The sequence below is a fragment of the Simochromis diagramma genome, unplaced genomic scaffold (genome assembly GCF_900408965.1).
Source record: "Simochromis diagramma unplaced genomic scaffold, fSimDia1.1 OVJJ01000152.1, whole genome shotgun sequence".
NCBI classification, from domain to species: Eukaryota; Metazoa; Chordata; class Actinopteri; order Cichliformes; family Cichlidae; genus Simochromis; species Simochromis diagramma.
In genome coordinates, this window is record NW_024387203.1 from 21,118 (window position 1) to 41,806 (window position 20,689).

At 43.5% G+C, this 20,689-nt stretch overlaps 2 protein-coding genes and 2 long non-coding RNA genes across 5 annotated transcripts; 2 read left to right on the forward strand and 2 right to left on the reverse strand.

Annotated features, from left to right (window-relative positions):
• Positions 1 to 2,908: 2,908 nt before the first annotated feature.
• On the reverse strand, positions 2,909 to 5,872 carry LOC120746001. The gene is made up of 3 exons (XM_040051226.1): positions 5,798 to 5,872; positions 5,661 to 5,713; positions 2,909 to 3,676 (listed from the first exon to the last, which is right to left on the reverse strand). Exons 1-3 carry the CDS (start codon positions 5,842 to 5,844, stop codon positions 2,916 to 2,918), a joined length of 861 nt encoding a protein of 286 aa, XP_039907160.1. The 5' UTR covers positions 5,845 to 5,872; the 3' UTR covers positions 2,909 to 2,915.
• A 2,563-nt stretch (positions 5,873 to 8,435) lies between these two features.
• LOC120746006 lies at positions 8,436 to 10,398 on the forward strand. The gene is made up of 3 exons (XR_005698751.1): positions 8,436 to 9,768; positions 9,838 to 9,899; positions 9,989 to 10,398. It is a non-coding gene; the product is annotated as an uncharacterized LOC120746006 (long non-coding RNA).
• Positions 10,399 to 13,172: 2,774 nt separating this feature from the next.
• Positions 13,173 to 14,974, forward strand: LOC120746004. 2 transcript variants are annotated; one of them, XR_005698750.1, is made up of 3 exons: positions 13,173 to 13,232; positions 13,404 to 13,832; positions 13,903 to 14,971. It is a non-coding gene; the product is annotated as an uncharacterized LOC120746004 (long non-coding RNA). The 2 variants fall into 2 exon arrangements; XR_005698749.1 differs by having other exon boundaries at positions 13,178 to 13,232; positions 13,333 to 13,832; positions 13,903 to 14,974.
• Positions 14,975 to 19,060: 4,086 nt separating this feature from the next.
• Positions 19,061 to 20,388, reverse strand: LOC120746003 (D(5)-like dopamine receptor). The gene has a single exon (XM_040051228.1). The coding sequence runs from the start codon at positions 20,218 to 20,220 to the stop codon at positions 19,168 to 19,170; it is 1,053 nt and encodes a 350-aa protein (XP_039907162.1). The 5' UTR covers positions 20,221 to 20,388; the 3' UTR covers positions 19,061 to 19,167.
• Between the last annotated feature and the right edge of the window lie 301 nt (positions 20,389 to 20,689).

The window sequence follows — 20,689 nt, forward strand, 5'->3', positions numbered from 1 at the left end:
TCAACCCTGGAAATCAAAGAACAGTTGGATTTTTTCAGACTGTAAAACCTGCAGGGTGAATGAGCTCCGACTGTTCTCCTCTGTGTGTGAATGATGCATGTGGTGCTGTCTGACTGGATACGTGGAAGCTGCTCGTTGTGCCCATTTCAGTGTTTCGTGCAGACTGGGAAGAAACCAGCAGCTGACAGTGAACGCCTCATTGACTCTGGACCAAAATGGTGCTAATTAAAGGATTCTTCAGGTTTTTGTGGCATTTTCGAAGCACATTTCTCACCCTGGCTGTTTCCTGTGTTTGCAGCGACTGTAAAGCATATTTATCTGAAGTTAAAGCTGTTGGTGCTTTATGGTTTTTACCTGTTTCTCCAATCCTGTACTTCCAAGTCCACGACTGGATAAAGTCCCCAGATTTCACTGAGAGGGTGGAGCTCTCAGCTAAAGCCAGCACACTTGGTTGGAAAGGTGGATGTGCGATCATTTGGACTTTGATCAGTCGAGATGTGTGAAACGGATCAGCTGTGTCCTCGCCGCTCTCTGGGCTGGTTTCCTCTGTTTCTGCTCTGTGATTGGCTGAATGAGGACTACAGCTGGGCAGTGAATCCTTAATGACCCTGTCTGTGGTTTTCCATGTTTCATTTAAATCTCTCTACACTAGCGTCATCATGTCAGCTCTTTTCTGTTATTACAATAAAATACTGCAGTGATGGACCGAGTACTAACTCTGCCTGAAGTTTACAGGTTTATTATTTAATAACTTTGTTGTTCAAATGTCACGTTTGTAGAAAGTGAAAATGACAAAAGTGCGCATGAATAAATAAATGAAAAGTTCAGAGTGTGAATAACACACTTTGATTTTGAAAACTGACATAAATGAATTCTGTAATGTTGATTTTACATCGAGTTTTTCTACTTGATGTAGATCATGGCTCAAGAGTTGGCAGTTCATCTTGTAATCGGAAGGTTGCCGGTTTGAGCCCCGGTTTTGACAGTCTCAGTTGTTGTGTCCTTGGGCAAGACACTTCACCCGTTGCCTACTGGTGGTGGTCAGAGGGCCCGGTGGCGCCAGTGTCCGGCGGCCTCGCCTCTGTCCGTGCGCTGCAGGGTGGCTGTGGCTACAATGTAGCTGCCATCACCAGTGTGTGAATGGGTGGATGAGAGGATGTATAAAGCGCTTTGGGGTCCTTAGGGACTAGTAAAGCGCTACATAAATACAGGCCATTTACCATTTTACTTTTCTTTATTGCAGAGTCTCACACAGATCCGGGCTGATGATAGCCTGGATTAGATAATGATGTCAAATGTCTCAACACACCCCACGCCCGTCCACAGGATGTGGACCTGTGGCTGAGGCGAGGCAGCGACACTCACCCCGAATCCACCAAAACTAAATGTAAGGCAGAGAAAGTTGCAGATAAGGCCATACAGCTATCTGCAGGATTAGTGATCTGGTACGTTATTAATAGAAAGGAACCAAAAGAGGGAAAAACAGACACTGAGACTTTGTGTTTGCAGAGGCTAGGATCAGAGGTAACACCTCCGAGTCTGAAGTCCACAGATTGGTGGACTGATCCCTCTGGGTTGGGGACAGTCTGTGGGTTAGTGGGTAAAAGAAGCTTCCTGAGATGGTTTGGGCTGATGAAGATTTCTCCTGCAACTCCTAGGTGGGAGGAGATCCAAAACTGATCCAGCAGGCAGATTGACGGGTGTAGAAATGCAGAAATGATCAGTTCTCCAGCTGTAAAAAGGGGAAATGTGTGCAGAAACTCCGACGTGGAAAAGCGTTTGATTTGGTCGTCGCTGCTGAGCGTTGACATACAGACATTTTCCTTCCTGACCTTCAGTCTGTCCCTCCAAATGTCACAGCCAAACTGTTCTGTCGGCTCGCTGGTTCCTGACAGTCGTCCTCCGTCTGAATGTCAGAGCGAGGCGTCGTTGTGAGTGGCAAACCTGTCAGTCGAGACGAGGGCAGCGCCGATCGTTGGAACGCGTGTCAGCTCGAGTCAGCGTCTCGTGGTCACGGCTGCTGGAGTCATCTGAACTGGATCTGCCCCGTGTGGCTCTGTGAGTAATCATCTCTGCTGTTCTGGTTGGCACATGTCATCACATTCATCTTTAAGACTTTCTGCCTTTCTTTTACCCTCTGCAGCACCATCTGCAGAACTCTTACATCAAGGTTGTGGTTCGTACTGATTCTCATTTCAAACATAGTAAATGTAAGAAAAACGTAGTTTAGTTTATTTGTGCCCTACAACAACCAGCAGCCTGGAGCAGCGTGATGACGTCCATCTTTCACGTCTCATACATGTGAGGGACGCACACGTCACGAGTACAATGTTTTAAAGTTCCACGCAAATCCTTTAAATCATCACTCTGCTTTAAAAACAAAAGCTCGTTATTTCGTCTTTACAAGAAGCTTCGATTTCTTAAACTACGCTCAGCAGCTTCATGAGTAGAAATTGTGAAATTTCAGGTTGGGGGTAGATCACGGTGAAATGAAACATTCAGACTGAAGTCCTGTGAAAACAGGCTAATGTGACTCCCAGCTTCATGCAGATCCCCAGCTATCCTCAAACACCTCCCACACTGCCACGATCACAGCATCAGAAAGTTTGTGACTAAAGCATCTAAATCTGCAGTCCTCTGTGATTTTCCTTTATCGAAACAGCGAGCCACAGGCGAGGCCTCCGAGCTCGAAACAGCAGAGCCGCTTCTGGGGTTTCACTGTTTCACTCTCTGCACTCGTGTTTTCAGCAACAACCTTCTTATGAATGAATGTGAAAAACCTTGTAGTCACTTTGTGGGTGATCTCAGAGGTTCACATCAATCGGTCTAAGAGTCTGAGGCATTTTACAGGTCATATGAATTCTGGTTGAATGATAAGACATGAACGTGTTCTCAGTGTTAGTTTTAATGAATCCTCATTGAACCTTTGGACTCTCAGCTTCAGGCAGATCTGGAGACTCGCTGGGGTGAATGTGCTTGAAGGTATCGTCAGAGTATTTGGAGTGGGACAGGACTTCTGCTGCTCGCTGGTAGCTGTTTCTTGATTGGACAATGTAGGATGCAGGCAGGTACGGCAGCTCAGTCATGCTCACCGGCACCTCATCAGTGTTCCAGACGCTGGCATCCGGGAGGTGACGAGGTGTCCACCCTCCCAGGTAGAACAGGGCAGAAGGCCCCGCTGCAAGCTGTTCATCCCATGCGAATGCTGGATTGAATGGGGATGATCTGTAGGAAGCAGAGTTCCCACCACTACCAGCAGCATATCTGACTCCACGAGGGGGCAATAAAGCCTCGTAGACCGGACGGGACCTAAACACCACATGTGGGCGTCCACTGGTTCTCAAAGCTGACCGAGGGTTCACAGAGACGCTGGGAGGTTTCCTCACAGGTCCCAAAGAGCTGAACCAGGGGCCAGGAGACTGAACTTCAGGAGGACTGGACTCATCTGAGCTGGAATCGTAAGTCACAACAAACTTTTTTGGCTCGTACATGGGTACAGAACGCGGAGCTGGAAGGGAAGCTATCGGACTGCTTGGAGACTGGCTTCCAGCATGAGAACCACAATGTTCAGGGGCATCTTCATATGTCAGGGACACCAAGGGAGAGTGAAAAGCTTCAGATTGAAGGTTTGATAATCCAGAAGACTGTCCACCACCTGGGTAGGGATACCTGTAATCTGAGAAACACAGAGTTCAAATTACTAAACAGTTTAAGCACAAGTTTAAAATGATCACTTTAAGGACTACTGAGAATTATTGTACCCCTGTCCTAACCACCGCGACACATCCAGGACCGTCCCAGAGAGCAGCACACGGCCGAGCCCTGGTTCAATAAGCAGAGTGGAAAAGGGAAGCCAAAAGGAATCACCATGGTAACCAGTAAATGAAGAGGAAAGCCGTGAGCCGAGGAAGGCGGATGTGTTTCACGGTGGACTGTGAGTCTCAGTTAAAGCAGAGAGGGGAGAGTGGAATTTAAATCTGTCCACTTGTTTACCCACTTTCATTTTTCCAAAATTAATATTGAAGCTGAAATCCAACAAATTTCACCTGAATCAGCTGCAGCGTTACAGGTACAGACGGGTGATTAAACGCATCCAATACACATCAAACCTGAAAGACTGTTTTGGAGCTGTGACAGGACGTAGACCAGGAAATATAAACGATTATTTTAGAGTGGAAAAGATGTCGAGGGTCAAGCTCAACTCCTTTTTTAGAGCGTTGTGCATTTCCAAATATTGTCGGACAGAATTTAACACTTAAGAGTCCCCCGAGAGCAGCAGTGCCCAGCCTCCTACCTTTCTACCTTTAAAACCCGCTTTCCAGCCAAATGGCTGGAAGGCTTTTAGCTAGGCTTTAGCTTCAGCCAAGTGGAAGCTAAATTGTCTAGTCATTCATATGTAAATTAGGTTGTTATCTGGGAATTCTGGAGGGGAGTGGGTGTGTGTGAATGAGGGGGTGGGGGAGCTGCTAAAAGCTGTGAACTTCCTTTTGTGTTCGTCTTGATGCATTCTCAATCATCCAGGGAAATAAATCTCCAAAAGTCACCAACTTTGAGTGTTTCAGTTTGCCATCTTAGGGAGAAATCAACACACATGGGTGTATTTCCTTTGTTGCTGAGATTTATTGATAAAAACAGTACAAAAAAACCAACCATTTGTACACATATTTACAAATAATAATAAAAAGCGAGTGAGTACATTACAACATTTTCAGCAATCACTCACAATCCTGGCACTGCCATGGTATCTGTAGTCTGCATTTACCACATGTGTATCTGTTGCAGTGAACACATCGCACAGTGGCATGATTGTTCTTGCATTTGTGTTTGACCTGACACATGGCTCTTTTTCCAGGGCTAGGTGTGGAGGGTTGTGTCCAAAGCAACTGTTCTTTTCTTGCCTTCTTCCAAGCTACATGAGAGTGAGCCAACTCTCTTGCAAGCTCCACCAGGAAGTCCACCCGTCTTTCCTTCGTCCCGGTGCATGCTTGATACAGAACATGTGCATTCAGTGCTGCCATGTCAATCATGTTGTAAAACACGGCAACTGGCCAGCGCCGTGTTCCTCTGCGGACAGTGTACTCCCGAACCATCTGGTCCATCACATCCACGCCACACTTTGTTTTGTTGTAAAGGGTGACAGTGTTTGGCTTCCTTTTGGTAGTGTTGGGAAGCTGGGAAGAAGAGCGTGATTCTGCATTCAGAACTTTAAAGCCTGAACAATGAGATCATGTCCAGAAAAAAAAAAATTATTATTATTATTATTATTATTATTATTATTATTATTATTATTATTATTATTATTATTATTATTATTGAGCTGTAATTTGTTTAATATTTGCTACATCCAGCATTTTTTTCAGAAACTAATGATGTAAAAGTCTGAAAACTAAAGTCATTTCCTGCTCAGAGGGAGTTGGAGGAAACACCTGCCAGGGAGCAGATTAGGACCAAAGAGTCTGTTACTATGGTAACTGACCAGTGTCCCATCGATCGGTGTTATCCAACTCAGTTTTCACTAAAACTGTAAAGTGCATTAGAAATAAGTCCATGTTTGATTTAGCAAAGAAAAACTGGAAGTAGAACCAAAGGAATCAGTTTCATTTAAAACAGAATAACCACAAAAATAGTGAAATATTAGGCCTTCAGAGACTGAGCCCTACCTGGTGCAGGGAAAGTACAACCAGTGCCTATCAGCAGGCAGATCAAAGGAGCTCTGCAGGACAGTCAGACACGATTAAACGGAGGTTCAGCTGTGACTCACAGTATACATGACAATGAAAACAGATGATCAGCTGACCTCAAAGAGAGTCCCAACACCATGTTTGACTCAGAACAGCAGGTCATCTACAGCTCTGTCGGGTGAAGGCTGGCTGCTGACTGAAGCTGCTCTAATGTAGGAGCTCGGCACTCATCACGTTCATTACAGACACCTGGAGACCCGAGGTGGTGCTGGGACAGAACTTCATCCAAACTTCAGCAGCGTTTCTGCAAGAACACATGAGCTGTGAAAGTTTCTTTGTGATGCTCAAATGGCGTGAAATGAAACTGCATTTGAAAACAGATGGACGGAAGTACTCAGACTGGCTCTGATGCCACACAAAATCCCCCCAAACAATCAGAAAGTGTTTTTGTGATTTGAATCCACAGAGAGGAGAAAATCGTGAAGTACAGCAGCACAGCTCAGAGGCAAACATACTCGGGTCTTTACATCTGTATAAGGTAAAGACAAAATGTTGAGAGTGGGAGTGGTGGAAAATAATTATTAGTTTGGTGCCATGTTCACCTTTTGCATCCATGATGCGTTCAAGTCACATCATAGGTCACAAACCACAGACTGTATATTAAAGATGGCGAGGCGTAATCACCGTCATATATCATGCATTGGTTTGTAAAGTTTCACTTTTAAAGCCTCCAACTATCTTTGTCATCAGCATCTTAGCTTCTTGGAAACCAGATGTGATACCTGTATGTGACTGAGGGACACTTCAGGGTGGCCTCATCCTAAATCATCTCATGTTTCAGGTTCCTAGCAAAATAACCATCAGACTCTAGACTAGCTCCCAGAGAAAGATTATTTTTGAACTGTCATTCATGCAAAGCTACCCTAGTAGCTTCAAATAAACAGAATATGTCCCCCTTCACCAGCTCTTCAGCCTCTTCTTTGCTCTTCTTCGGTTCTGAATGAGCTAATCTGGAAATTTAAAAGTGTGATGCTGGCATTACGCTCCGATAAGAAGGAATCTCATGCTCACTTTTAACCTTCAGTCTGCATTTGTCACTTTATCAGAAGCACAAAGCAGTATATGTGTTCTTACACTTGCTGTGAGCCTGATATTGTAGGAGGAGCTATTTGATTCACCTCATTCCCTTCAGCATCTGAGACAAAAGGTAGAAGAGCCATCTAAGATACGGTTCATAAACCTTAAACCTTCATCTTCTATCCTGTCTTCCTTCTCTCACCTCAACCGGTCGCAGCAGATGGCCCCGCCCCTCCCTGAGCCTGGTTCTGCCGGAGGTTCCTTCCTGTTTTTTTCCCCCCATTGTTGCCAACGTGCTCTGTATGTATTATTGTAGGGTCTACCTTAAGCGTCTCGACTGTTGTTGTGATTTGGCGCTGCATAAATAAGACTGAATTGAATCTGCTGCTGCTGCTGATATCGTTAGCATGTATGTAAGAGCTCTGGACTCCATCTGCACCCTTCAGGCCGGGCTGCATTTGGAAATTTGCATGAAAAGTAGAATAATAAAAGAACAACTCTGTGCAGCTTTAAGATTTATTCTTTATTATTACTTTGAGGGTTTTGAAGAATCCTTACAAAACATGAGAATACATGTAGAAGATTATATTATGGTCTGAGCTCAGCTTGACTGGATAATTTCACACTCACTGTCCACGGTTACGTCTCCCACTCAATCCAACGGTCTTTCAAAGAGGAGATCAGAAATGTTCAAAATCTGAGCTGAACTGAATGCAGCATTAATCAGTGACTGACTGGGACCAGGTGAAGTTCATTCTGAAGAGGCGGAGCACAAATATAAGCACTTAGCACAGAGCTTCTGCTGATAGCATCTGTCAGACTGTTACTTCTGACCTGTTGTAGCTGAACTGTGGTGCAGTTTGAGATTTAAACATGGTGCTTGACCGGTTTCTCAGGTTAGTTTTGAGCTTTATTGTTTAGTGGTTTCGTTTGCGTACTTGTACTTATAGAGAACTTTTATCTTAACAGGGTTTCTTGGGTTTGCTTCCTGCTGTTCAGCAGAGCAGCTTGTTTCCCTACAGTTATTCAAGGCAAGTGTCTATGATAACTGGTCTGTAGCTGCAGCAGGAATGTAGATTTTGAGGTCTTCTGAAACAGTTTTACTTGATAAAGCCTTTATTTCATTTCTTGACTTAGACTTTAAAACTTGGATTTTGTTTTTAAAAGAAACTGTGTGAAATCTGTTTCTAGTTTCAGATCAATTTGGTGATGACTGGACTTCTGATACTGGAGGGGTAGGGACTAGCAGCTTCGGAGGTGGAGGGGATGGTGCTGGAGGCTTTTATGGATCCTCATTTCTTGGTGGCGTTCCTTGGGTTACTGCTCCTGTAGGAGGAGCCCTTTCTCTCAATTCTCAGAGATGGCTGCCATCAAAGTCTTTCCCTGACTTCAGTGGCTTGTATACCTACAGCGTGCCACTGGGCATGGTCGCAGCACCTCCCATATTTCCTTCATCATACATCGTCCAGTCTGGGAATGGCTACCAGCGGGGAAGAGAAGCCCTTTCTTTCTCTAAATACTCTGATGATATAGTTGTTCCTTTTCCTCTGACACAGTATCTAGGGTTTCCCTGAGACTGAGTTTCAAGAGCCGCGGATCTGAGGTAAGGGGCTACTTATAAGCATCTAGCACTTGAACAATCAAAACCTGTGTGGTAATTTTTCTTTGTTTCTGCAGGTGATGCTGACCCTCAGCTGTGCAAGAGCTGATGTCTTCAAACATTAAACAAAAGAAAAATTGCATTGACTGTCAATCATCTTGGTTTTAGATGTTGCAGTGTGCTGCTAACTCTACGGACAGTGAACCAAGTCTTCTAAATACAATAATGTTCACTGAATGATGGGTATTATGGCCTGTAAATAAATGCAGCAGGATAACTGGGTGCCAAAATTCTACTGCTAGTGAGCTGAAAATACATTCCTGTGTCTAAGCCGCTCCCCAAGTAACACAAACATTGCTGGCATGAGTAAACCATCATATGTTCCTACACCAGGTTTCTTACAACTGTGTATTGAACAGTAAGAAGAAAGTAGAGTTAGTTTTGTTCACCATTTTTTCTGATTTGGTGAACATGAATTTCCTGAATAACCCATAACTATCTTGCTGGCTGACGAACCTTGCCAACCCGCTATCTGCAACCACAACACTCAAGTTTGAGCTGAGCTAACATTAGCTGGTTTTGTTGATGCTGTAAGGCTTCAGATGTGCAACCGTAAATGTCCTATGAATTTTTAGCACAACGTTAGCATAGCTGTAGGATTTAAATATACCGATATGAGGTATATTTTCAATGCAAACTCAGTGCTATATTGATCATTCATTTTTTATATAATTAACCTCTGTGCTCATGTTTTAATTCAACAGTCCAGTGTTTGGATTGTCACTTCATCTTTGTTGGTGTAACCCTCTGAACAAAATGTTCAAAAAGCAAGTCTTGCAACTCCACAGCCATCTGAAATGCCTGGAAGGACTTAAAATGTTGGTTTTTGAAACATAACCTAAATTAAGTTTAAGTGTTCATTAAAACATAAGAATTGTACGTTCAGAATCATAGGTCATATCTATGGAGGCTTGTTTCCTGCACTGGGAAAAAACAAAAGTATAAGTCAGAAATGTTTTTTAAAAATAGCTTTTATGTTATCTTAGATTTTCAATTTATCCCAATATTTCATTTTTAAGTCAAAGTTCCACAATACTAACCTGAAAATTTTGACTGTTTGGAAAAAGAAAAGAAAAAGCAGGCAGTATTTAAACAATATAAGATTAGGTTGACAACCTGTTCCCCTTGGAGGGTTACACTCATTTGCTCCTAACTGTTCAGTAGATAGGTAAAACACTTCCAAGTTGCAAGCTAAATGCAGGTTTTACCAGGTGTGGTTAATCACTGTAATTGCAACTACACACCAGTAAAAGCACAAACCTGCAGCGCCCCCATGTTTTTCATCCCAACTTGCTGTAGATGACTCGTGCTGCTTTTTGAGTTAGACATGGGGCTCAAGCTTGTTTTGAAGTGAGTAGTGAAATTTAATGCTGTCTGATTTAGTAGTTTATCTACAGAGACTTGTTTGTTTTTTCACAGGGTTTCCTGCATTTGTTTCCTGCTTTTCAGCAGTGGATCTTGTTTCCCTGTAACAATGAAAGGTAAGCTATTCCTTCAACTTCAGAATGCCTAGAAGCTTAAATTAACTTGGTTTTACAAGCTTACATTTAGTTGAAATCTTTTAATTCAGGGCAAACTGGTCCAGCTGTAACTGCCAGTGCTAGAAGTGCTGGCAATAAAAAAACAGAACTGATCGTTAACCCAGTCCTTTACCGATCTGGTATGGGGAATCTCATTCATTTTTATACATTTCAACAAATGCAGTTTCTGATCTTGTGTACCCTTGGCAATTCCACCATCTTGAACTCTACAAATTCTACTAACTCTTGGGTCAAACTTCAGCTGATGTGGAAAGTGTGTATAGTGTGGTGTTTTGTTTTTGGTTTTTTTTGTTGTTGTTTTTTTTCTTGCATTAAAAATGCAGAAAAGCATGAGGCTTGGAATACAGAGACTTCCCCTATCATATGGAAGATATAGTAATGATAGGCATAGTCTGGCTCGTCTGTTATTCCAAATGAATTTGGTGCGTATTATTTTTTTTGCCTTTGTGAAGAAGTCATCTGGAGGACTAAGAGGAATGTTTACACGTCCAATCAAAGAGATTGGCGGCATAGTCCATCAATTGATTCAACAACAGAGTTGATTGTTGGAGCATGGTTTGCATGTGCCAAATCATCTATCTTTGGAGTGGATTTTTCTTATATTTGTCTCTCACTCACACACACACACACACACACACACACACACACACACACACACACACACACACACGACGGGTAAGATGGGTAAGACTGTCTCTGGCAACTTGAATGGGTGATTTAATTCTCTGAGAATGTTTAGAGGATGGCCGATTTGGATTGACTAATTTTATACCCAGAGATGTTGTAGGGTAAATTGTTTTGAGTAGCTGGGGAACTGAGCTCTTTAATTTGGACAACATTAAAATGTCATCTGCTCTCTACAGCTTCATGCTGGTTTTCAACGACAACTTTATCCTGGGTAAATTTAGAAAGGCCAAGCACTACCCCCTTACTGCTCAGTTCTTACCTGTACTCCACAAAATATATGGATGGATGGATGGATGGATGGATGGATGGATGGGGAGAGATGGAGAGATATCTCATTTGTTTCTGGTTTGATGCACTTAAGCTTAAAAATGAAACACGAGCACTATCCTAATTCTCACCTATTTGGGGCAATAAGGCCTTTGACCCTGGTTGGAAAGATTCTGGTTTTAAAATGTGGGCTGCCAGAGGTTTGTGCAAAGTTGCAGACCTATTTGACAAGGACACCCTAATGTGCTTTAATGACTTGACATGGAAATTTGGCATTCCAACCAAACATTTCTTCAAATTTCTACAGATCAGAAGCTTCATTTCAAAAATCCCTAACACTGCCCACTCTAAACTCATTAAAGGACACAGCAATAAACCATCAGCTGAAGAAGGGTTTAATATCCCGTCTTTATAACAACCTCAGGGACAGCTCTCAAACGTCCTCAGAAAAAAAAAAAGATTTGAATGGTGTCAAGACTTAAAGTGTAGAATAACCACAGCGGAATGTCAAAAAGCCTACTTGAAAGCCCAAACACAATCTATAAACACCCAATTTAAACTAATCCAGTATATATTAGAACATATATCACCCCAACATTATTAAACAAATTTGACCCTAACGTTCTGGACATGTGTGTTAAATGTGGGGATAAAGGTACACTGATGCATTGCCTATGTGAATGTCCAGAAATCCCAAAATTTTGGACAGAAGTTTTAGATGTATTAGTGCGTATTACAAGTGTTAAGCTGAATCCATGTCCTAAATCCTAGCGATTTTCCCCACTGAGCAAAGTTCACCAAAAACCACAATCATCTGCCTGTTGCAGGCAAAATATAGCATAGCCAATAGATCAATCAATAAATATTTTGGAAAAAATGCAGGAAAGCTCTTGATTAAAAGAGCATGTTGACATGCGGCAAGTGCTACGCTGTGGGCTCTTGCTGAATGAAGCTAGGACAGCCACTGATGTTTCTTCATTAGTGACAGTTTTCTTGCGTCCACATTTTGGCAAATCCAACACTGAACCAGTTTCACGAAACTTAGCCAGCAGTTTGCTGACTGTAGCATGGGAGATGGGTGGTCTCGTAGGGTGTCTTGCATTGAAATCTGCTGCAATGACCCGGTTACTGCGTTCACCAGATATCAACACAATTTCGATCCGCTCCTCACGTGACAACCTCTTCGACATGTCAATGACTGTGAAGAAAGAGAAACTTGTAAATAACTCACGAAAGAATAAAGTTACGCTGAAACCAAGCACATCATTGTTGTTCTTGTGACATTACCAATAAGTTTGATGTGTCACATGACCCTCTTCCTATTGCAAAAACAAAAGTTGTATCCAAGATGGCCGACTTCTAAATGGCCACCGTGGTCACCACCCATCTTGAGGAGTTTGCCCCTCACATATACTAATGTGCCACAAACAGGACTTTAATATCACCAACCATTCCCATGTTATTACGGTCTATCCATATAAATGGCCCACCCTGTAGTATTACAAGTAGGAGCTCAGTATTCTTCTTCTTTATATTATTTATTGGTGGTTGGCAAACAGCAAAACGGTGCAATACTGCCACCAACGGGTTTGGAATGTGAACCAAAATGTTAACAAAATATATAAATACATTTTTACAAAAAAATTTAAAAACCTCCCAAACGAGTCTGCCATAAAAACCAAATATGGTCTGATAACTTTCCCTTCTCAAGTTCTTATGAAGCAAATCAACCAAGCCCAGTTTAACTTTCATATCACCAAGCATATCACTTCTTCTCTCTGCATCATATTTCTGACAATGCATCGAAACATGTTCTATTTTTTTTTTTTTCTTCTTTATTGCAGTCAAACTTTCCTGTGCAGGGTTCAGTTTTCTTTCTTACAGTTATATTGGCAGTTGGCAAACAATTGAAAGGTGCAGGGGTTCGGTATTGTTCAGATTCCAGGCTAAAAAGAATGCATCATTGACTGGGGAGTGATGGGCACCAGGTGAAGTGAATGAATTTAACGAGAGCTGCCAGCATGTTGAGCACCAGTATAAGCCATGCATTTTCTGCCAGCTAGTTAACGGACACTGAGTTGATCTGTAAGCAGCTGGCAGTGTGTTGATACCAGCCTGCTGTAGCTGACCCTTTTGAGGCTTAATCATGGTGCTTGTCTTTACTCTGAGGTTAGTTGTGCTGTTTGATGCTTGATGTCTCTTTTATATTTTAAGTTTTTTATTTTTATTTTTTTATATAAAACATGTTATATCTTTAACGGGGTTTCCTGGATTTGCTTCCTCCTTTTTGGCTGAGGTGCTTGCATGTTTTAGTTAAAGGTAAGTCTTCCTGTCTAACCTCAAGAGAGTTAGTCTTGGAAATCTAGCTATAGCAGAACTGAACTACCCTTTTTTTTTTTTTTTTTTTTTTTTTTCTCAGAAAACTGTAATTTTATACTTGACTGAAAAGCTTGGTCTGCTAAACCAAGTAATAGAAGGGTTTTCTTTCAGTGCTACTCAGAGCAAAATTTTCAAGAGCTTCATTGCAACTTGACAAGCTCAGTTTCAGCAAAAACTCTGGAAGGGTTGGTATTGGTGGCTTTACTGGATCCTCATTTTTTGCTGGCTTTCCATGGGTAAATGCTCCTACAGGGGGAGCTCCTTCCTCCTTTGACCCACAGAATTGGATGCCATCTCAGAGCTATCCTGACTTTAATGCCTGGTATACCTCTCAAGTGCCACTTGGCATGTTTATGGCTCCACCTGCATTGCCTTCATCCTACATCATCCAGAACGGCAATGGTTACCAGCGACGAAGAGAAGCCTTTTCTTACTCCAAATACACTGACGATGTCTACAGCCCCTTTCCTCTAAGCCCTGTGCTGCCACACGATCCAGAAAGTGTCCCAGTGGCTGATTCTCAAAGGATAAAGGTTTGAGGTAAGGCACAGTTACGAACCAACTAGCTTAAATTTGGAGAAACGTGTGTAGTGACTGTTTGTTCTTGCAGGTCAACTTGATGAGCTGGGCCTCCATGCATCATGTGGTCATTAAATGCACTATAACAACAAAATCTGTTCTCCAGTCTTTTACTGGGCAACCAGTCATTAGGTCAGCTTTAGGTTTTTGTGGACAATGTCAGACACTTTGACGTTTACACATTCAGCATAGCCAGACTCTGCCTTAACTGCCTGAACCTGACACCATCACAGTCAGAGGTGATGGGTAACAACTTTCTTTAAACTGGCTGATATGCATGGACACAAAGGTTGTCTTGTAGGTCACGTGATTCTGTCACATTGGATGAATGATGATGAAAAGCATAATGAAGTGAAAGGCAACACTATAGCAACTACAACTGAAGACTTAAAATGGTAAGAATAACTCAAATGTACTGAAAATACTCAACCAAGACCCCAGATCCCAAAGTCAAACCATGGACTGACAATTAGAGCTACAGTGTGTAAAAGTTTAACAGATGTCAGCAGCTTGCAGAATTCTATTGAATTACCTCCAGAAACTTATTTGCGTAAGCCTGGCTACAGTGGCTAGCATAACTTATTTTCATCTGTCAGAGACAAAACCTTAAATTTCAACTGTAGAAGGCAGTCAGTCCGCTGTTTACCTCAGCTTTCAATGCCAGGTGAGACGCAGCTGAACGATTTATCAGCGGGAAAGTGACTGTTAGGACATTGGAGCCTAATGTTAGCTTATAACTGGCTGCTGTTATTTAGCTCTTGTCAGCTTTCCAGAGATGAGAGGGTCACGTGTCTGACCTGGGAGCGTGTTTTTGTGTTAGTGCTCTGACTTAAATGAAGACAACATTTTAATAAGATGCCAGTGGCGTTCTCTTTCCTTGTGTTTTTGGTGAAGGGGATAAAATGTAGGGTATGACGGTGCAGAAGTGAATCTAAACGTACCTTCATGCAAACACCTGTGACTTAATTCTCCTTCGGTTTGCACATTGCATCTCCGCTCTCTAGCACCACATACGTAAAACACCATTAGTTGCAAGGCAGATGTCCTTTCCCTCCACTGTATTCAGATATAGTGGCTTCCACAAACTGCCAACCCACTGATATTTATTCTAGATTAATTATATGGGTCAGGTTAATGGAAGATGTAATTGGACACAAATCTGTATATTTGAGTACAGTATCCTTTTTACTAAGAAATTACTGATTTTACATAATTTTTGTTATATCATGAAGGCAGAATAAATGAATCAATCTACTCTATTTTATTCTAATTCTAAGCGCTCCGATTTTGAACACATTTTGAAATGGGAGTTTCCCCCTATCGTTGAATTTGTTGGTTTCTTCTCTTCATGTTTTTCCCTCCATGTGGTTGTATGTGTTTTATGCAAACACTTGAATACCTCGGAGAAGATGAACACTGTTAATCTTCTCTGGCGATCCGCCTGGCTGTCATTGAAACACCAGCATTGGCACTGAGTGACTTCAGAGAGCGAATGAAAGGAGGCACGAGCACAATCCTGGCCGCTTTCTCCTGGAGATGAAAGAGAGTGTGTGTCACAAAGAGCTCTTAAGTGTGGTTGTCTGTTTCTCTGTGCAACCTTTCACCTCTGCTGCTGCTGTGGCTGCAGCAACATTTCTACATGTGGAACAAAAGCTTCAAACAGGGGAAGCTGGTGCAATACTGAGCACTTCTTCTGTTTATTTAACAAAATGTTATCAAAGAAGGCACTAAGCTGACCAATGAGGTGTCGTAGTCACATCTTCATTATGTTAAACATAAGCATAGTGATGTGTGTTTGAGTGCACAGAGCTCTGAATGTAATGTGACAGAAGCACGTCCATAACTGAAACGTTGAATCAGCATTATGAATATAATAAGGGCCTCAATACAGAACCTTGTGGCACACCATAGGTGAGGGAAGTGGAAGATGACTGTACTTAAAACCTCATCTTAGATAACAGATTCTGGTTATCATACTTCTCAGATTAAAATATATTACAGATGTAAAGTTATATGCAGACGACAGCGTTTCATCGTGTCATCCTGCTGATTTATGAGCACAAACTTGGATAAATTTGTGATTTGCTCAGTTGCCTTGATGCTGCTGCTATAAACACTCAAGAGGTTTCACATAGTCCTGAACCTGATGGAGACTCTATATTGATATTGGGAACAGTGGAGCAGTTATGTTTTCACTGAGTGCAGACTAACAACTGTTTAGAGCAATCTGAAGGCAACACAAACATCTCAAAGATCTATTGCATATTGAAATGGAGTTTGGATTTCTGGCACTTCATCGCCTGGAAGAAGTTTTACTACTTCAATTATCCAATTCAGGGTGCTTGTTAATTGTACATATTACTATTAAGATATTTCTCTCTGATTTCTGTCAGTGCTGGACCCACCCACTATGCATCATATGCTTTATTTCCAGAAGTTTCTGATTGGAGCAAATTCCAACTTCACAGCCTGTAAATGGCTGATTACTGCAGGGAATAAGTGAGATTTGCGGGCATGCACTGGGCTGAAAATCAAGTTGTTGATGCAGTAGTTGAGCATTACACAGGCTGCAATAATCATGATCATGTGACTGTGCAACATGGTTTCTCTGCTTGTTTATTACGTGTCTGCCTCACACATGTAACATTTCAGTCTGGGCTGACTGATGTTCATCGGGTAGAAAGAGCTGCAGTTTTATAAAAGAGTGAAACATTTCCATAATGGCACAAACAGATTTCTGTGTTTGCTGTTAATAACCTGAAAAGTTTGTGGTTAATATGATTTTTGATTTTCAGCTTTTCCTGTTGTACATGTTTCTGAGAGATGGAGCTCCACACTTTCAGCGCCATGCTGGACCCTGGTGTGCCGGGATTGGCTGCTCGGTGTCTGTCAGTAACAGTCAGAACAACAAACGTGGTGAAATCTCTGCAGCAATTTCTTCTGAGTTCATGTTTTCAGGATCAGTGAGAGAGACTCCAGAGGACACCTGCAAGCTGCCTTGGATCACCCTAACTTCCTTTCTCAGGGCTCTCTGTGACCTTCATCCTTGACTCTGAATGCTAATCAGCTCTGACCTCTCCATCTGGATCCACTCAACATCACAGCGCTCCACCTGTTCCACATCTCCACCCAGGGACATTTTTGGAGGTGACATTGAAGCCAGACTCAAGTTTGGTTGTTGAATTTCCTTTTTTTTTTTTTTTTTTTTTTCTCTTTTTCTCTCTTTTTTGACTGTCGATGAAAATTTGCGTTTCCCCCTCCAATCTCAGTATTTTGGAAGCGTGGTGATGCTGCTGCCTTCACCTTTGTCCTACATTTAACATTAAAGTCGCTGACTTGTCAGGTTCCTGTGCAGTAAAACAACAGTCTGGCTCTCCCTCACCTTAACACAGTGAGGGAGATTTACATGAAATACTGACATTAATCTTGAACTGACCCAAAGCTTCAAACAGCAACATGACAGTAACTTTAAAGTGCAATTATTGTGCTCAATTTCATTCTTGGACTATGCTAAAGGGGCTTTGCATGATCGCGGTTTGTAATAATCCTTTATCTCACAGTTCCTGCTCCGTCTGAAACGAGCTGTTAGAAAAGGTTTTCAGTCTCTGTGAGTCTGCAGAGCTTTGCCTCAGCTCACCGACAACCAGCAGCCCAAAGCTTTCCAGCAAACTCCATCGTGGAAACGCTCATCTGGCTTTTGTTCAGCTTCACATTCAATTTGCATGTACAAACTCCAACAGCCTGCAATTACCTGAAGGGCCAATTAGATGCCAAAATTAATGATGTAATTGTTATTAATGATCTGTCCTCCATCTTTACCATATCAAAGGGAGGTTCAGTCAGTGGGTCTGAACATCAAACAGCTTTCAATCTGTGGGCATCAAGTACAAGTCAGGGCTTAGGTTTAAATTCAAACCACCATCGATATCCGTGAGTTTAAGGTCATTTGTATTACATCACACAACTTTATTAGTTTATGTGTGATGATGTGTGCCATCCAGACAGTGTCACTAACGAGAGCAGAGAACAATCAGGACGGATTTTCCCCTCATTCCCGACATTCAGCCTGTTAGCTTGGTGCCATTTAAAGTCTCTGACAGACACTCCTGACGTTCCTGTGATATTTAACCTCATTTGTGTCTGTTATTAAGTGCACAGTATTGTTGTTCAGCAGCTGCAGAGTCAAACAAAGATGAAGGATTCTTGAGCAAAGAATCTTTGATTAAATTGATCTGCTAAAGGAAAGAAGTACCTTTAAAGAGTTATCGGTTTAACAGTGAGAGGAAAAGCCTGTGAACGGTGCTGTAAACACAATTTTACATTTTACTATAAACTGAAAACTCGGCGACAGAAAAATCTTGTTTTTACAGTGCTGATGTAAACTCACACAGGATGAATTATTTTAAAGCTTGTTTATCACTGTTTGGTGTGTGGGTTTTTTGCTATGACAAGAAGAGAGGAAAAAAAAGTCACGAACATATAAATTGTGTCTGTGTCACTTATTTCATTACAAAAGAAAACCCTGAACTCCCTGCGTGGGCTGTAAACACACAAACACGTCATCAGAGCCATGAAGGGGTCCATGCAGTGTCCGAATACTGGACACAAAATAAATCAGTAAAAGTATATGTCATCATGTCGTGGTAGCAACAACTGATTGGTTGTTAGTCTGTGTGATCAATCATGAAGTTTAACACTGAAATCAGGATTTAGAAAATCAACTCAGTGATCATAAAGCAGGATGAGGTTTGTTTTTAAAATTCAGATTTGAGCAGAATTCCAACAAATGTGCGGTGACATTTGACAAACACACAACTGCCTGTTTGACTCAATGGATCATTTTGGATTTGTGCTTTTAGTCAGATCTTCTCGAGCTTCACGTGGTGGTGGGGAAAGTACCAGAGGAACCAAAACTGTGGAGGTTTGGTCCAAATGAAAGGGTCGAAGTGAGTCTCAAGCAAAGAGTTTAATGTATAAAGAGCGTTAACAGGAAATGGTAAGGCGTTCCAGTGACTCGGACAAACTCTGTCATCTGTTTTTATGTCCAGATGTTGGAATATTGGGAATGAGCAGAACAGAGCTCAGAGTGACAAACACAGGACGACCTCCTGCCTTCCATCTGAAGTCAGGATGATGATGATGATAATGATGAGTATCCTTTTTTTTTTTTTTTTTTTTTTTTTTTTTTAAAACATCCTCTCAAATGTTTGATGGAAAAATCGTCCACACTTAAATGACCTGACAACAGGGGAAAAAAAAAAATCCCCTCCTCTCGTTTAAAGTCACAAGCAGAAGGTCAAAGGTCCTGGACTTGACCGGGTATCACGTAACAGTCTGCCGGTGCATCGTGTCCAAAGGGCATCATGTCCAGAGAGATCTCGGCCTCGCACTCGTGCCGCAGGATGGCGGGCAGCAGCAAGTTCCGGCGGTTCCTGGAATCACCGGAAGTGGCCGAAACTTTATCGAAGTCGCGCTCGAGCTCCGCCGGCGCAGCGCACACCTCCTTCTGCAGGGTGGTGTCGTGGTGGGACGCCAGCTCGTTACTGAAGTCCACCGCCTCCACCGCCGAGGTGGCGCAGTAGCGGCTGCAGCCCAGGATGGTGGAGAAGGCCTTGCGGAAGTCTGCGTTGAAGGCGTAGATGACCGGGTTCAGGGACGAGTTGGCCCAGCCGAACCACACGAACACGCTGAACGTGGTGTCGCTGACGCAGGGCGGCGCGCCCAGGCGCTCCAGGCGGCAGAAGGGAACCATGCAGTTGAGCACGAAGAACGGCAGCCAGCAGAACACGAACACGCCCATGATGACCGACAGCGTCTTCAGCACTTTGGTCTCGCGGCGGAAGGAAGTCTTCAGAGAGCTCTCCTCGTGCGCGGAGGCGCGGGGCCGCCGGTGCACAGCGCGGCAGCCCCTCTCTAGCGACGAGATCCGCCGGATCTGCGTGCGCGCGATGCGGAAGATGCGCGTGTACGTGCCCACCATGATGAGCACGGGGATGTAGAAGCTGATGAGGGAAGAGGAGATGGCATAGGTGCGATTCAGGCTCGCGTTGCAGTCCCCTGGGTCCGTGGCGTTCTGCGCGCCCGCGCGGTGCCAGTTGAGCTGCACGGGGATGAAGGAGATGAGCACAGACAGCGTCCACGCCACACCGATCATCACGCACGCGAACCTGCGCGTCATCCTGCGCTCGTAGCGGAACGGGCTGGAGATGGCCCAGTAGCGGTCCATGCTGATGATGCACAGGTGGAGGATAGAGGCCGTGGAGCACATGATGTCGAACGCCACCCACGTGTCGCAGAAGCGGCCGAACAGCCAGACGCCGGCCACCTCGGACACGGCCCTCCACGGCATCACTAGCACGGCCACGAACAGGTCGGACACGGCCAGAGAGATGACGAAGGCGTTGGTGACTTTGGAGCGAAGGTGGCGGAACTTGATGACGGCGGCGCACACCAGCGCGTTCCCCAGCAGCGTGGACACGATCAGGACGCACAGGACGCATCCAGTGAGCGCGCGGAGGCTGAGGTCACTCCCGTGCGCGGGGCTGTCCGCTGCCGCCGTGACCACTGGGTGCTGGCTCTGGTCCTGCCGCTGGTTCCGCGTGTGGTTGTAGAAAGTCTCCATGGACACTCGGACTGTCCCTCCCTCCCTCAGGTATACTCAATCCACGCGAGCTCAGAGCTCTTCAACACTTATATATAGCGCACGTGAAACGCACACTTCAAATGTTTCGGTCTGTAAAAGAACAACCCCCCCCCCCCCCAAAAAAACAAAACAAAACAAACAACAACCCCGAAACAAAATCACCTCCAGGCTGAAG